The sequence below is a fragment of the Leucoraja erinacea genome, chromosome 4 (assembly GCF_028641065.1).
Source record: "Leucoraja erinacea ecotype New England chromosome 4, Leri_hhj_1, whole genome shotgun sequence".
NCBI lineage: Eukaryota > Metazoa > Chordata > Chondrichthyes > Rajiformes > Rajidae > Leucoraja > Leucoraja erinaceus.
This window is the reverse complement of record NC_073380.1, coordinates 37,751,213-37,767,643: the sequence shown is the minus strand read 5'-3', so window position 1 is coordinate 37,767,643 and position 16,431 is coordinate 37,751,213. Positions and strand designations below refer to the sequence as shown.

Below are 16,431 nucleotides of genomic sequence, written 5' to 3'. Positions count from 1 at the left end.
TGAGGTATTAAAAGTAAAAATGACAGATTGAACGTAACAGTGATTTTGACCATTTAGTTGCATTTACTTTGCATGTTTATCCAACCTTAATCTTTGCAAAAAAAATCATGAGAGGTGAATAAAAAACTGTTCATTGTTACTTATTACTATGGTTACAATCTGGTGATGAATCAGAAATGTTACCATTTCACAATCATAATCACAATAATACTTTATTAGCCAAGCATGTTTTGCAGCATACGAGGAATTTCATTTGCCAAGTCAGTTATACAAATAGAAAGCAACGGAACACAAAATACGTTTAACATAAACATCCACCACAGTGACTCCTCCACATTCCTCACTGTGATGGAAGGTGAAAAAAAAGTTCAAATCTCTTCCCTTCTTTGCTCTCCCGCGGCCGGGGGCCGCGAGCCCTCCGTTGATGGGACGATCTTGACTCCAGTAGCCGGCGGCGTTTGGGCCCTCCGCATCGGGATGATCTGCTCCTGCATCGGGGTGATGTCAGCTCCCCTGCTCCAGCAATCGGACCCCGCGTCGATGCTAGTCGACCCTCTGCGTCGTTGGAGCTTACCAACTCGGCCTCTCCCGGGACTGCGAGCTCTTGATGGTAAAGTACGTGGGCCGCGGTTGGAGCGATCCCAGGCAAGGGATCAGCTCAGATGTTTAAGTCCGCACCCCACGGTGGGGCTCAAAGTCCGTCCGAGGAGGCCTCTGGCTCCAAGATGTTAGGCTGCAGAGCGACAGGAGATACGATCCGGAAAACAATCGTATCTCCGGCAAGGTAAGAAACTGAAATATCTCACTGGCTCTCTTCCATATATCTTGGTCCCAGAAGTCAGATCTATTATCATGAGAATAAACTCTCTGAAAGTAACTGGCCTGGATGGAGTCTCAGGATGTGTTCTTAAGATGTGTGCCACTCAACTGACAGCAGTTTTCACCAAACTCTTCAACTTCTTGCTTCAACAGTCTATTATTCCCATCTGCTTCAAGGAAACCTCCACCATTCCAGTCCTCAAGATAAGTAAAGTGATCTGTCTCAATGACTACCGCCCAGTAGCAGAGCCTCCCTCTCCCCTCAACCACCCAGATAATATAGATCCCTTGTTATTAGTGTACTAGAAAAATAGGTCTGGAGGATCCCATCTCTCTTACATTATATGTAGCTCTCGATCACCTGAAAAAAACCACAATACCAAATAAACTCATTTTTAAACTTCTGGACTTTGGCTTTGGTGTCCATCTGGAACTTGCTTCTGGACCTCCAGACTTAGAGATACAGTGTGGAAACAGGCCCTTCAGCCCAATGAGTCCACACCGACCAGCAATCTTCACATACAGGTGCACAACCTTTTATCCGAAATTCCAAATAACAAAAAGCTCCGAATAGCGGACATTTTTTCGGTCCTTGAAGAAAGGTCCTTGAAGACGTTCACCGAGGGCGGCCCGCAGAGGTGACAGCGGAACCTCCGGTCAGTCCTCGAAGAAAGGGGAACTAAATCCCCATTCATAAAAGAGAAGGTGAGGGTATATTGCGCGGGAGGGTTAATAATTGACAATCTGCTGCTGCCTGCCCACTGAGTTAAAAAGTTCCCACGGTAGACACGATACACAGTGTATCGTGAGTCTTGCGTGGGAACTTTTTAACTCAGCGGGCAGGTAGCAGCAGATTGTCGCTCCATTCAGTTTCACCCCACCTACACCCCTCTGCTTCCCGGCCATGTGTGTGACCCCTTCCCTCCCCTCTCCAGCTCCCCGCCCATTGCACCGGCGCGGGGGCTTTGCACTGTCTTCACGTCGGCGATGCCAGCAGGTCAGTGCCAGTCACCGGAGATGTCAGGACCAACGGGACACCGATCCCCAGGCCCACTGCAAGCACGGAGATCCCAGAGACCCACAGCCAGCAGCAGCCCAGCCCCGTTCTAACTCCAGAGGAACACGCTCCCCTTAGGGATAGAAGCTGATGGTGTGCAAGGTACGCCTTGTTCTTGGGGTTGCGGATGAGGGGGCACAGCTCGGGCTGTGACGTCTCCGGCCAGGAGCTGAGACTGGAACTGTACTGCCCTTGCAGGAGAGTGGGGTTGTTTGCAGTTGCAGAGGGAGGGGGCAAGTGCGGCTCAGCTCCTGTCCAGGGGGGTGGCCGGAGACGTCAGGACCAACGGGACACCGACTGCAAGCACGGAGATCCCAGAGACTCACAGCCAGCAGCAACTCTAGCCCAGCCCCGCTCCAACTCCAGAGGAACCCGGGTTGCGGATGAGGGGGCGCAGCTCGGGCTGTGGGCAAACTGACACTTGTCGCTGTAGCGGCCCATCGGCGAGCGGATTCCTCTGGAGTTGGAGGGACAGGGAGACACAGCGGCTTTTGAGAATGGTGGGCAATCACTTCCAAAGTTCTGCCCACACAGTCAGTACACCTCTCCTACATTTGTCTCCCGCACTAAGATCATCTCGCAGAGAATGATCCCAGCCTAACCCTCCCTATTCTCTCCTATTCTGCAAGAAAAAACTACATTGAAGACTCAAACTCGCGACCGAGTAACTGCCGGGATCGAGGCGCAAACTCGCGACCTTGCGGATATGAGCCGAGCACTCTACCACTGAGCCAGCCGTTAAAATCTACACTAAAAATCTTCCATTCCGAAAGCCGAAAAATTCCGAATTACGAAAAGTGTCTGGTCCCAAGGCTTTCGGATAAAAGGTTGTGCACCTGTATTAACACTAGCTTACACACACTAGGGACAATTCAATTTGCACTTATACCAAGGTAATTAACCTACAAACCTCTATATCTTTGGAATGTGGGAGGAAACTGAGGATCTGGGAGAAATCCTATGCGGTCACGGGGAGAATGTACAAAACCCGTACAGACAGCACCTGTAGTAGGAATCAAACCCGAGTCTCTGGTGTTGCAAGCGCTGTTAGGCAACATCTCTTCCGCTGCACCACACAGGCTGGCGGAACTCAGTCAGTTAGAATTGGTCACAACATCTTCTCCACCCTGACTCAACATTGGTCAGCAGGGTTGTGTACTCTACTAGCTGTACAGCTATGATTGTGTAGCCAGGTACAGCATCAACACAGTCTTTATGTTTGTTGATAATGTCACTCCTGTAGACCAGATCATCAACAATGATGAGATGGAGTGCAAGGTGGAGATTAGAAATCTTGTGTCTTGGTGAAGTACAACAACACAGCCCTGAAGGTCAGCAAGACAAAGGATTTGGTTGTTAACTTAAGGAAGTGGGGGTCAAGGACATCTCTGTGCTCATTAGCGGAGCTGTTGAATAGAATAACCTTTAATAGTAAGATTAAACGAGTACTTACCAGTACGAAGTTTGATCTGTATTTTATGAGGAGTTATGGTGAGGGATTAAGTGAAGACCCCAGCTCCAGTGCGCATGCGGCATACTTCGAAGCAGCGGTGTGAAATCACAGAATAGACACAATATTTGAAGTAAGATAGTAAAGATCACGAGACATCAGTTTATTAGCTTGATCTGTATAATGAGGGTGGGAGCGGCGGGCACTTAATCCCTCACCATAACTCCTCATAAAATACAGATCAAACTTCGTACTGGTAAGTACTCGTTTAATCTTACTATTTTACTTCGGAGTCACGTGAGTGATTCCGTGAAGACTTCAAAGGTCTGTGATTTCAAACCGTGTAACAGTTTTTATTTCACTCACTGCCGAAGTTTATGAGGGAGGAAGTGTTATCGTAATCAACCAGTGGATCTGCTTTCAAAAGAAACAGAAAGGTATTTGTTAACAATAACAACATAACAGAGCTCCTCTGAGCTTAAATTAATATTGCAGTTTGTAATATTCTCCTGCAATTAAATCAGGTTTTATCAACGGTTTATAATAAAAAATGTTCTGAACGCGGTTCCCTTGACCATTCTGCTGTATTGAAAATGTGGTCAACCGGGATGTCCATTCGTTCAGCCGCTGATATCAATGCTGCCCTAGTGGAATGGGATTAAATGTATTATTATCTTTTCCGGCAGCTTTCAGTACCTGTTTGAGCCACCTTGGAGTGGTTTGGCTCGTACCCCGTTTTGGGTTACTGTGGTTGACCCATAGGCTTTCCTCTCCCTCTAAGATAGTGGGTTGTGTCTATATATAGTAGTAGATGGGTCACCACACTCAACCTGGACTCTGGTGGGTAGGCCCGGAATCCCACCAGTGAATCGGGCGTTCCTGGTCCATATAGCCATATAACGACTACAGCACGGAAAACACAGGCGATCTCGACCCTGCTAGTTCGTGCCGAATCCATATACCTGCGAGTTAGATTTTACCAGACCTAAATATGAACTTGATGCGTCTGGGGTAATCACCATGTATCCAGTCTAGTTTATGGAGTGACCGGACTCTTTGAGCGTGTACGAGAGCCATAAGCATGAGCCTTTTTTAAAACATAGATTAAGCAAGCTGAGGGGATCTGGCTGGTGCCATTCTCTGAGGTATGTCAATATCACACCAATATCCCATACATGGGTATATACCTGGGTGTTTGGGGCTTATATTATAGTTGCCCTTCATAAGTTTACCTTCAGTGGATGGGATCCCATGCTCTGCTGACATGCGGTTTTAGATAAGCAGATAAGGCGCTCCATGCTGTATTTACGGCACTGTAACTCACCTTTTAGTCATGGTGTAGATGTTCCAGGAACTCCAATACGTCAGTGGTTGAATAGTTCGTTGTCCCTGCGTCGTGGCAGTATTTTACCCATGTTAGCTTTTAGTGACTGTTCGCAGGGATGCCGACATGGTGGTAATGGTTCCTTTGGATAATCCCAGTCCCTGGTAAGGTCTATTCAAAACCTGCACCCAGGAGTTTGATGTTTCCCTGGCATGGGTGGCTTATGCCTGATACTGGGTTGAGTCAGCAACCATGGTCCACTAGGGAAATCCATAGGTGACTCGCCCACCGTGTCGTGATGAACTGGGAACCATGGCTGTAGGCCGGTCGGGCACGTTCAATATCTCGGAGACAGATCCCATCTGTATTGCGAAGTGCCCGACGGATGAGGCAGAAGGGAGGAAGGCAAAGCAGAAATTCCCCCTTCCAGCGTATAGGCATCTATCGCTGCTGCCTCTAATCTGGTTCCTAAGTCACATACATGGGTTACTGGTGATTCCGTCTTGTGCAACCAAATTGATATCTGGCTTTCAAACTGCTTAATAAATTTAGCAGATATTTTGGGTTATGACATCTATTCAATGTAATCATAAATTGTACCCCGTGACATGGTGTCTCCTACTGTGTTCTAGCTTCCTAGGACATAGGCAGCTGATAGTTAAAATGTCTTTTGACACACCATTGACAGATTTGTTTGACCAATTTGTTGCACAATAATGATTATTATGCTCCCCATATGGTTGATATAAGCCACCACCATAGTATTATCAATCCGTAACCACATATGTACGTGCTGCATTTGAAATGCATATGCTTTTTAGCCCAATAGGCGATCACCAATCCCAAGAAGTTGATGCCCGGTATGTGTAGTAACGATGTTTGTGACTTGGTCCATCTGTTACCTGTGCTGGATATGGAGTTTAGTTGCTCCCCAGCCTAAAGTACTGGCATTGGTTTTTAAAAATAACCAAGTTGGGATTGGTGATGATAATAGGGCTGAAAACTATGCCAAATATATGTCTGCCCACCACCTTAATTGTGATATAGCTTCAGTGGGTACATTCATGATTTGATTATAGTGACCCAAGTGTCTTGGCAAAGTAACAGTCATATGGACGGAATTGTTATTGAAGCCCAGATAATCCTTGGTAGTAACGCTTCAATTCTGGTTTATCTGGGCGTGGGATGAACCTCAGCTTTAGGGAGCTGTTTCGTAGCTAGAACTGCTCCACAGCTAATTCCTTTGTTTCCCCTAATATGAGGATATCATCCAATATGTGCCATGATTATGCTTGTTTTCTTAATATTTTCATGGCCATTTTTAATAGTTTAGGGCGGAGGTTTAGACCATATGAAATGCTATATGCTCCCATGGTTGCCCTAACCGGGATATCCATGATCCAGGTAAATATATTTAGGTATCTATAATGATCCTAGTGTATGGTATAAGATAGTTAGCATCTCCCATATCAATGCTCCCCATAGGTATCCTAGGGAGATCAGATGTCTGGCAGTGACAAAACTCCACCTCCATCTTAAAGTGGATATACTCAACAGATTTATTTAGTGATATTAGATCAATGATGATGCTACATTCATCATCTTTTATAGTTTTGGTGAATATATTTGATACAAATTCCAATCCGTTTAAGTAATGTGCCTGTTTAGTTCAGCTTGCCTTCTCACTTCTCTTTTCTTAGAGGGAGAAACAGCCCTTTGGGCGCATTGCTGAACTGGCAGTAAAATGCCCAATTTGAATTCGTTTTTATCCTCTAATGCTGTTGAGTATATTTTGGTTATTTGTGACAGCATCCCATGCTTAGCTCACTCCCCATGCAGTTTAGTAGAACACCCTTGTTTTAGTGTAAACTGGGAGGAACCAGACTACCTACCTCCATGCTTGTTGTTTTTCATGAAGGCGTAGTTTGCTGGTATGCTGGTGCTGTCGGTGGGGCGGCGCATCTTCCCACGGCTCCGCTCTGGGCCCCGTCTAAAAAGAACTATGGGGATCTGCAGCGGTCACCAGGCTTTCACCAGTCCTTGTTTGATATTGCTGGTGGATGCCGAGGGGTGCTGCCAGCTGGGTGTTGGATGTGATGTCCTGCTCGTCCCATAGCCTGCTCCCTCTTCCCCGCAGCAGCGGTTTGCATAGCCCCATATATTCGGGGTTGCGGGCAGGTCTATATGCACCATCGTTCAGTCGAGTATCCCAAATATGGGAACATCTTAGGCGTCAGCACCAAAGGCGAGCAAAGGTGGTAACATCTTGACCTTCTGTAGAATTCGCTGCTTGTCTGTGAGTCTACGAGACCCAGCTGCCTGCGGATTTGCCTCTGGAAAGGCCTGTTCCTGCAGGGCTTTTGTTGGGAAGATGGTCGCGTGGAGGAGCCATGTAGTGGCCCACGACACCCAGTGGCTCTTCCTGATCCTGCTCCCCTGGCATACTGCTGTTCTCGTCCGCCTGCCCAGCACTTAAGCCAGCCCAGCCCTGGCCTCCTTAGCCCTTAGAAAAGGAGCATAAAGGATGCACTAAATGGGAGGAGGCAAAGCACTCCACTCCGCTGTTGCATCAATCCCTCGACAAGGGAGGTGGCTAGTGCAATAGCACTGGGGTAAGAGTCAGCTCCCTTGGCATTCAGCCAGTGCCCCTTTACACCGGCGGCACAGGGAGCGGCTCGGTGTCGAGTGAGCGGGAGCATTGAAATAGCTCCACCGCTACCGGTGGCTGCCTCCCAGATAAGGACCCTCGTGTGGAGTTGGGCAGGCAGTCCTTCTCCTGGAGGTGAACTTCATGACCTCCTCTGGCTTGGGGAGACAGAGATACTCATTTTTGCTGTCTCCAACCTGTTCCAGCTTGGAGGAAGATGGCTCCTGTAGAACCTGTAAATTGGTAAGATTTCCCCTTACCTGCATGTAGAGGCTGCCTGCCGTTTTCCAGGCGGCGTTGTGGCGGTTCCCGGGCGGTGATTCTCCTGGTCAGGAGTCTGCAGGGCTGCCGGTCGGGTTTTTTAAAATTTCCCGCCGGTCCACGGCTGTACGGAACAGCTGTTCAGCGGACCGGCATAGCGCAGCTCCTAGCAGCGGTCCGCAGCGTTAGCGGTCCGGGTGGCACCTTTGGTCCGCAGCGTTAGCGGTCCGGGTGGCACCCTTGTCCCCGTCACTGTCGGCCCCACGCTGGAGTCGAAACGGGGCCCGCTCACCATGCCTCACTTTGCTCCCGCTGGAGCAAAAACCACAAGGCCCGATTAAGGTAAGTACTTACCTCTCGTCCTTGGATGCGGGAGCTAGCCCGACTCCCGCTGGCTGCCGCGTTCTGCACGCTGTGCGATTATGTCGCATGCGCACTGGAGCTGGGGTCTTCACGGAATCACTCACGTGACTCCGAAGTAAAATAATCCTTCACAGGAAATTACAGTGCCACAACAGCTTCAAGACAGACATAACACCACACATTTCAACAGATATCTTCAATACATAAAAAGTTAAAATTTTTGTGCATTATAAAACCTTATAGCAGCTGGTATACAAGACTTCCTATGTCTCTCCGTTTTGCACATTGGTGCAATCAGTCTCTGACTGAAGATGCTGCACTTGATCACCTTCAGGGCGTGGAGTGGGTGAGTGGGGTTGGTCATTATTGAGCCTAGTTTTTTCAGAGTTCTGGCCTCTGCCACCTGCTTGACCGTTAGTTGCTCTGCCCCAACCACTGAGCCGGCCTTCCTGATCAGCTTATCCAGTCTGTTTTTGTCCGCTATTCGGGCGCCTTCTCCCCAACAGGCCACAGCAAAAAACAGAGCACTGGCCACCACTGAATGGTAGACACTGCACAGTAGGGGTTGACAGATATTAAATGACTTTAGCCTCCTTAAAAAATACAGTCTACTTTGTCCCTTCCTGTACACCGCCTCCATATGACTCTTCCAGTCCAGCTCACTGTCAAGCTGCACACCAAGGTACTTGTGGTTGGCGACCACCTCCACCTCAGTGCCCCTGATGGTGATTGGTGTTGGTTGAATCCTCCTCCTCCCCCTCCTGAAATCCACAACTATCTCCTTCGTTTTTTTGGTGTTGAGATGGAGATTATTGTGTGCACTCCACTCCACAAAGTTGTTAATTGTGTCTCTATACTCCTCCTCATTGCCCCCTTTGATGAGGCCTACAACAGCTGTGTCATCTGAAAATTTCTGCAAAAAGCAGCTGTTGGTGTTATATTGACAATCCGCTGTGTAGATGGTAAACAGGAATGGAGCCAGCACAGTTCCTTGTGGAGCCCCTGTGCTGCTCATGATGGTGCTTGAGACATTGTTCTGTAGGCGCACATACTGTGGTCTGAGGAAAAGGTAATCCAAACACCACTGTACCATTAATGGATCCACCTTCATCTTCTCCATCTTCTCCCCTAGCAGTCGAGGCTGAATTGTGTTAAAAGCGCTAGAGAAGTCAAAGAATGTAATTCTTACAGATGCATCAGGGATGTCCAGATGTGTGTACGCCCTCTGCAGCATGTAAATAAGGGCATCATCGACACTGATGTTGAGCTGATATGCAAACTGTAAAGGATCCATTTGAGTTGACACACTAGTCCTGAGGTAGGAGAGGACAAGTCTCTCAAATGTCTTCATAATATGTGAAGTGAGCGCTACTGGTCTGTAGTCATTGTGGTGAGTGGGATAGGTCTTCTTTGGGACAGGTACCAGGCAAGATGTTTTCCACAGCCTTGGGACCTTCTGTAGACGCAAGCTCAGGTTGAACAGGTGTGTTAGGATACCACACAGCTCTGAGGAGCAAGTCTTCAGTAGCCTTGGGCTGATGTCATCGGGCCCCACTGCTTTCCCTGGCTTCAGTCTGTCCAGCATCATCTTGACCTGCGCAGTATGAAGAGTCATAGGTAGGGCTGGTGGTGTAGTAGTAGGTGGGAAGGGGGGACCCCGTGCAGATGACATCTCAGGAGTATTGGAGAGAGGGAGGGGAGATGGTGAGGAAGCATCAACGGTCAGCAGACCAGGTGGGGGAGGCTGAGATTGTGTTGGGCAGTCAAATCTGTTGAAAAATCTGTTCAGATCATCAGCCAGACTCTGTTCACCATCAGGCAGTGTACCGCCCTTCTGCTTCATACCCGTGATCTTTTTCATTCCAGCCCATACCTGCTTCACTCCATCTTGCTGCAGCTGCAAAGATGGTTGACAGCTTCAAGTTCTGTAGCATCCATATTACCAACAACCTAATCTGCTCCTTTCACGCTGATGGGTGATCAATACATGGCATCATATGTGCAATAGAAAATATTCTGAAGGGCTGCATCTCATCTGCTGTGGCACCTATTCTGCTTTTTGATCTGCAGAGAGTGGTAAACACCAGTCTATTACAGGCTCACCACTTCCTTCCATTGGGTTCGTCTTTGCAGTGCGTTGCATTAGGAAGGCTGAAAGTATCGTCAAGGAAGCATGCCACTCTGGCCATTCCCTTATCTCTTCTTCTTTCTGAGGGAAGGTCAAGGAGCTTGAAAGCCTGATGTCAAGACCTAAGAACAACTTCTTCCCCACTGCTATTATACTCCTGAATCTGTCACCATTTACCACTCTGTTCCCAGAGGCACTGTCACGTAGTCTTACTCTTAACTACCTCATTTGGTTATCTATTGATTGTGTTTCAGTATTTATTTTGCACAACTTCAGAGTGCATTACAATCTTTACAACATTCTGCTGTTTTGCATTTGTCATCGTATTTATTGTCGTACCATACCATGTATACTGTTTATTCTGTTAGCCTAAAGTGAACAAGGAATTTATTACACCCTTGTGTGTATCTCAGTAAACTAATCTGAATTCCATGTTGAAAACATAGCCTGCATTTATTCCCCTTGGTAACTTTTATGATCACCTTGCCCACTTAATGTAGTCAGTAAAAATGTATTTGGGGCGTGAATGCATTGGAATTGTAGTTCAAATAAATAAAATTGCAATTCTGATCTTCCAATGACTGCCGTGCCTGTTCAGCATCCCCTCCTGGCCTGTGAAATCAATCCTGCATTGCTTGAACGCCTATTTCTGGGTTGATATTCCAAAAACCTTCCATTCCTACACTATGCAACCCCCACCCCCAAACACCTCAGTTTCATAAAGTTCATCCAATTGTGGATGAATCCATCCCTATAAAGAGTGATGACTATAAGCAGAGACATGGTGTTTGCTTTGATATTCCTTACAGAAAGTTACTGCTTTGGTCATAGTTACTACCATGCCACAAACTGTCAGAGTGGACAAATCAATGTTTTGTCTGTTAGCAAACCTGCTACATATGATAAGACTATGAACTTTGAGTGCCTAAGAACAGTAATCAGAGCCGTATTCTGAACATTATTTTCATTTATAGACAATACACAATAGGTGCAGGAGTAGGCCATTCTGCCCTTTGAGCCAGCTCCGCCATTCAATGTGATCATGGCTGATCATCCCCAATCAGTACCCCGTTCCTGCCTTCTCCCCATATCCCATGACTGCTATTTTTTAGAGCCCTATCTAGCTCTCTCTTGAAAGCATCCAGAGAACCTGCCTCCATCGCCCTCTGAGGCAGAGAATTCCATAGACTCACAACTCTCTGTGAGAAAAAGTGTTTCCTCGTCTCCGTTCTAAAAGGCTTACACCTTATTCTTAAACTGTGGCCCCTGGTTCAGGACTCCCCCAACATCGGGAACATGTTTCCTGCCTCTAGCGTGTCCAAACCCTTAAAAATCTTATATGTTTCAATGAGTTCCACTCTCATCCTTCTAAACTCCAGAGTGTACAAGCCCAGCTGCTCCATTCTCTCAGCATATGACAGTCCCGCCATCCCGGGAATTAACCTTGTAAACCTACGCTGCACTCCCTCAATAGCAAGAATGTCCTTCCTCAAATTCCCGAAAACTGCACACAATGCTCCAGGTGTGGTCTCACTAGGGCTCTGTACAACTGCAGAAGGACCTCTTTGCTCCTATATTCGATTCCTCTTGTTATAAAGGCCAACATGCCATTCGCTTTCTTCACTGCCTGCTGTACCTGCATGCTTACTTTCATAGACTGATGAACAAGGACCCCCCAGATCCCGTTGTACTTCCCCTTTTCCCAACTTGAAGCCATTTATATTGCTATTTTTAGGATATTGGTTTTCATCTCATCCCTCTGTTTCTTGAACATAATCTATCTTCTCCTATCTATACTATTACTAAAACTCATCTTGACCAATTTTTGCTGTTTGCCTTTTTTTTTTTAAATTGTGCAAAAACGGTACCCTTTATCGCCAGGATAAAGGGTACTCGGCGTTCTCCTCTCCTCCAAATGTACCAAGTTTTGTTCCGATCGATGGAAAATTTCAAAAGTTATGAAGGTTTAAAAAATCGTGAGATCAGCGGATTGGTCTTCTCGCATGTCAATCACCATGAAGGTAATGCCCCTTCCGGCACCCGCTGGAGAATAAAGCCCCGGAGGCAGGGCCGAGTCCACAAGTGCTGATTGAGTCCGCAAGAGTGTAGTTGGGAAAGTCGCTGTGTGGAGTCGGGAAAGTCGTTGTGTGGAATCGGGAAAGTCGCTGTGTGGTGCCGCGGCCGGTGGCTGCTGAGTGGAGTCCCTCCTCCCCTCAGGCATCCCCTACTGCCCCCTCCCCCTCCTCCGCACACACCCCGCACACACCGCACACACCCCCCCCCCTTCCCGCCCCCCCCCCACCATCCCATGCTACCCCCCCACCCACCCCCCCTCCCCCACCCACCCCCCCCCCCCCAACCCACACCCCCCCCCTCCCGCACACCACACCGCCCCCCTCCCCCACACCACCCCCTACCCCCACACCACCCTCCCCACGCCACCCCCCTCTTCCACCACCCCCCCTCCCCCCACACCACCCCCTCCCCCCACACCACCAACCCCCACCCCCCACCCCCACATCACCACAACCCCCCCTCCCCCACACCATCCCCCCCCCCCCACATCCCCCCCCCCACACCACACACCCCCCCCCACATCCCCCCCCCAGCTCCCCCCCACCCACACCCCTCCCTCCCCCACACCACCCCCTCTCCCACACCATGGTAGAATATTGCATTGGGGAATGGGTTGCATTGGAGGACCAGGCCTCCCGTGTGACTGGGACCCAACGGGTCCCAATTAGTCCAGTTCTTACTATTACTCAAATCTAGCGCCGTATTTATTCCTTGTGCCATCATCTGCAAATTTCTCAAAGTCAATTTTTCTGATTATGTGCATCTGATATTTGGAACATCGCTGAGCAAATTAAACAAAGGGATGGGTTTTATACTTTCTGCTGACTTCTGAAAGATTTTGACACTGGACTGAGCCTTTCTCTCAAAGGTAGCAGAAACCACCTGGAGGTGTTCTTGATAGCAAACCCCTGCACTATGCAAGGCTTTCTCTGTCACATGAATATGTAGCAGATTTTGTGATTGTTGCGCACTGAGATTAAAAAACACCTCTTATCCACTGACAGTTAAAAAACAATTTTAATAACCAGTGGCTAAGCCAGAACTGTCGAACGTTGAATGTGGGGCATGCTTGTGCTGGTACTTTCATGCTCACTCGCAAATATACTCTCCAAAGTAAATCCAAGAAATTGTAGCTGAATTGGACTCCAGTCAAATACAAGAGATTAGTGTGTAAAATTAGAGCACATGGTATTGGAGGTAGGGTGTTGTCATGGATAAAGAACTGGTTGGCAGCCAGGAAGCAAAGAGTAGGAATTATCAGGACCTTTTCAGAATGGCAGGCAATGACTAGTGGGGTGCCGCAAGGCTCGGTGCTGGGACTCCCAATTATTTACAATATATATTAATGATTTAGATGAGGGAATTAAATGTGACATGTCTAAATTTGCCGATGACACAAAAGCTGAGTGGCAGTGTGAGCTGCAATGAAGATGCTATGAGGCTGCAGGGTGACTTGGATAGGTTGGGTGAGTGGGCAGATGCATGGCAGATGCAGTATAATGTGGATACATGTGAGGTTATCCACTTTGGTGGCAAGAACAGGAAGGCTGATTATTATCTGAATGGTGTGAGGAAAAGGGGTGGTGCAACGCGACCTGTGTGTGCTTGTACATCAGTCACTGAAAGTAAGCATTCCAGTAAGTTCAAGTTCAAGTTACATTATTGTCACATGCACCAATTGGTACAGTGAGATTTGAGTTACTATACAGCCAAACGAATAAAAAGAACACAATACAAGAAAGGATTTAACATAAACGCTCCTACACAGCGGAATCAATGTTTCCCACTGTGAGGGAAGGCAATAAAGTTCAGTCATCTTCCTCTTTGTTCACCTGTAGTTGGGGCCTTTGAGCCCTCCGCAGTCACCGCCATCTGGCCTGATTTTCAGGCCCTCTCGCCAGGATGATCGGAGCTCCAGCATCGGAACGGAAAAACACATTCAGCGACTTAGAGTTTCTGAATCGTGAATCGGCTTTCAAACTCCACAGGCCTAGCCGGGCGGAGATTCAACACTGGCGACCCCCAGCAAAAGATCACAGGACTCCGCGATGTTAAAGTCAGCGCGGCTGGAGGCTCCGCAAACCACAGTTCCACGGTGTTAAACAACACTCGGGAGCTTCAACATGGCAATCCCCGGTAAAGCATCGTCCCGCTCCGTGATGGAATTCAGTGCTGCTGAAGCTCCGGCCGGTCTCCAGTAGGAAAGGCTGTGCCAATCCAGTTGGTAGGCCGCAAAGGGGGGGGGGGGGGGGGTCAAAGATGCGACTCAGAGAAAAGACGCATCCTTGAACAGGTGACTGGGAAACGGTTTCCCCCCACTTCCCCCACATACAAAAGACTGAAAAACCTTTAAAACATACTTTGTGACATACTAAAAAAAATTTAAAGGGTGAAAGGACTTTCAACTGCTGGCGAGGCTGCCACCCGATTACAGCAGGCAATGAAGAAAGCTAATGGCATGTTGCCCCTCATTGCGAGAGGATTTGAGTTTAGGAGTAAGGAGGTCCTTCTGCAGTTGTACAGGGCCATGGTGAGATAGCACCTGGAGTATCGTGTGCAATTTTGATCTCCTAATTTGGAGGAAGGACATTTTTGCTATAGATGTTCACCAGGTTAATTTCCGGGATGGCGGGGTTGACATATGATGAAAGAATGGGTCGACTGGGCTTGTATTCACCTGAATTTAGAAGGATGAGAGGGAATCTTATAGAAACATATACAATTCTTAAAGGATTGGACAGGCTAGATGCAGGAAAAATTTTCCCAATGTTGGGGAAGTCCAGAATCAGGGGTCACAGTTTAAGAATACAGGGTAGGCCATTTAGGACTGAGATGAGGAAAATCTTCTTCACTCATAGAGTTGTGAATCTGTGGAATTCTCTGCCACAGAAGGCAGTGGAGGCCAATTCACGGGATGTTTTCAAGAGAGAATTAGATTTAGCTCTTCAGGCTAAAGGAATCAAGGGATAAGGGGAAAAAGCAGGAACGGGGTACTGATTTTATATGATCAGCCATGGTCATATTGATTGGCAGTGCTGGCTAGAAGGGCTGAATGGCCAACTCCTGCACCTATTTTTCTAAATGTGTGGTAATATCTGTCTTTTTATACCTTGTTTATATAGTATTTAAAATGTAAATACAGAACAAAACTGCTCAAATTGCTGCTTTACAGTTAAATTTCATGAGTGCAGCATTGGTATACAAATGGTGTTTTAGTGGCTAACTGCTGCGGGCAATCTCAGGACTTGCATTTGCACGTGTAAATCCTGAAGTAGCTGACAGTGACAGTTTTGTTGATATTCCCCACAGAATCCAATCAGAAATATGCTTCCAGACAATAACAATGAGATAAGAATTAAGACCTGCGAAAAACATACGCAATATATTTCTGCACTGAACTTGTCTCGAATTTCTTTCAGTGATCGAGAGCTTTATCGGATGGGATTAAAGGGAGCCTTTTATACCCACGAAGATTATGGAGGTAAGTCATTAAATATTTGATTAAACTATAAAGATTACCTATAGTAATTTTTTTGTGCTTTTTCCCGACAGTGTTTTTATCTCTTTTTTTATGTTTAGGATTTCTGGAATATTTTCTTCAGTGGCATTATGTTAAACAAAGTTATCTGGCAGAAAAACAGAAATTGCTGGAAATACTCAGCAGATCTGTGGAAAGAGAAAGTTACTATTTTAGGTTTGAGATCCCTTCGTCAGAACTGGAAAGAGAGAAAACATGTTAACTTTCTGTAAAGGAGAAATGGTAGGGAGATGTGCAGAACAATAGCAATTTCTTTGTTAAAGACCAAACGGGTGAACCTGGCAGCTACAGGTATATTGTGTTGCTTTGTCTATGTTGTATTGCTTTCTTTTGTTAATTTTAAAAATTATCGAATATCTCACTTGCACTACTTGTAGGGAAGTTTGTTAATGCTGTACTGTGTGTTTAGGTACTTTTGGGGTGGATGAAAATACTGGCTAAAAGGATACAAATTCCCTGAAATTGCTAAAGTCCAAGTTTAAAACAGCCATACATTTTGTGATACTACAACAGCCATTTCTGACGCTTCTGCTTTGACACTTTGGCTTTATGAGGACACCAACTTCCACTTCCTTACCACAAATATTGAACCAACACCAATTTAACTGACTACTCACAACTTTTAACTCTCTTAACTAAGGATGTGAGGTTGGTTCATTTTCTTACAAATGACGTGTTTTCAGCCGTCAATGAAACCCACTGTGAAAAACAAGGGTTGTAGCACTTGGATTTGCAGTATCTAACTGCACACAGCCTTCAGAAGATTAT

At 47.0% G+C, this 16,431-nt stretch overlaps 1 protein-coding gene across 2 annotated transcripts in view; it reads left to right on the top strand.

Annotated features, from left to right (window-relative positions):
• tgs1 (trimethylguanosine synthase 1) overlaps nucleotides 1-16,431 on the top strand; it is a 72,322-nt gene that overhangs the window by 2,171 nt on the left and 53,720 nt on the right. For both annotated transcript variants that reach the window (XM_055634057.1, XM_055634056.1), the window contains exon 2: nucleotides 15,545-15,606. In XM_055634057.1, the coding sequence (XP_055490032.1) occupies nucleotides 15,545-15,606 (62 nt within the window). The remainder of the gene's footprint in view (nucleotides 1-15,544; nucleotides 15,607-16,431) is intronic.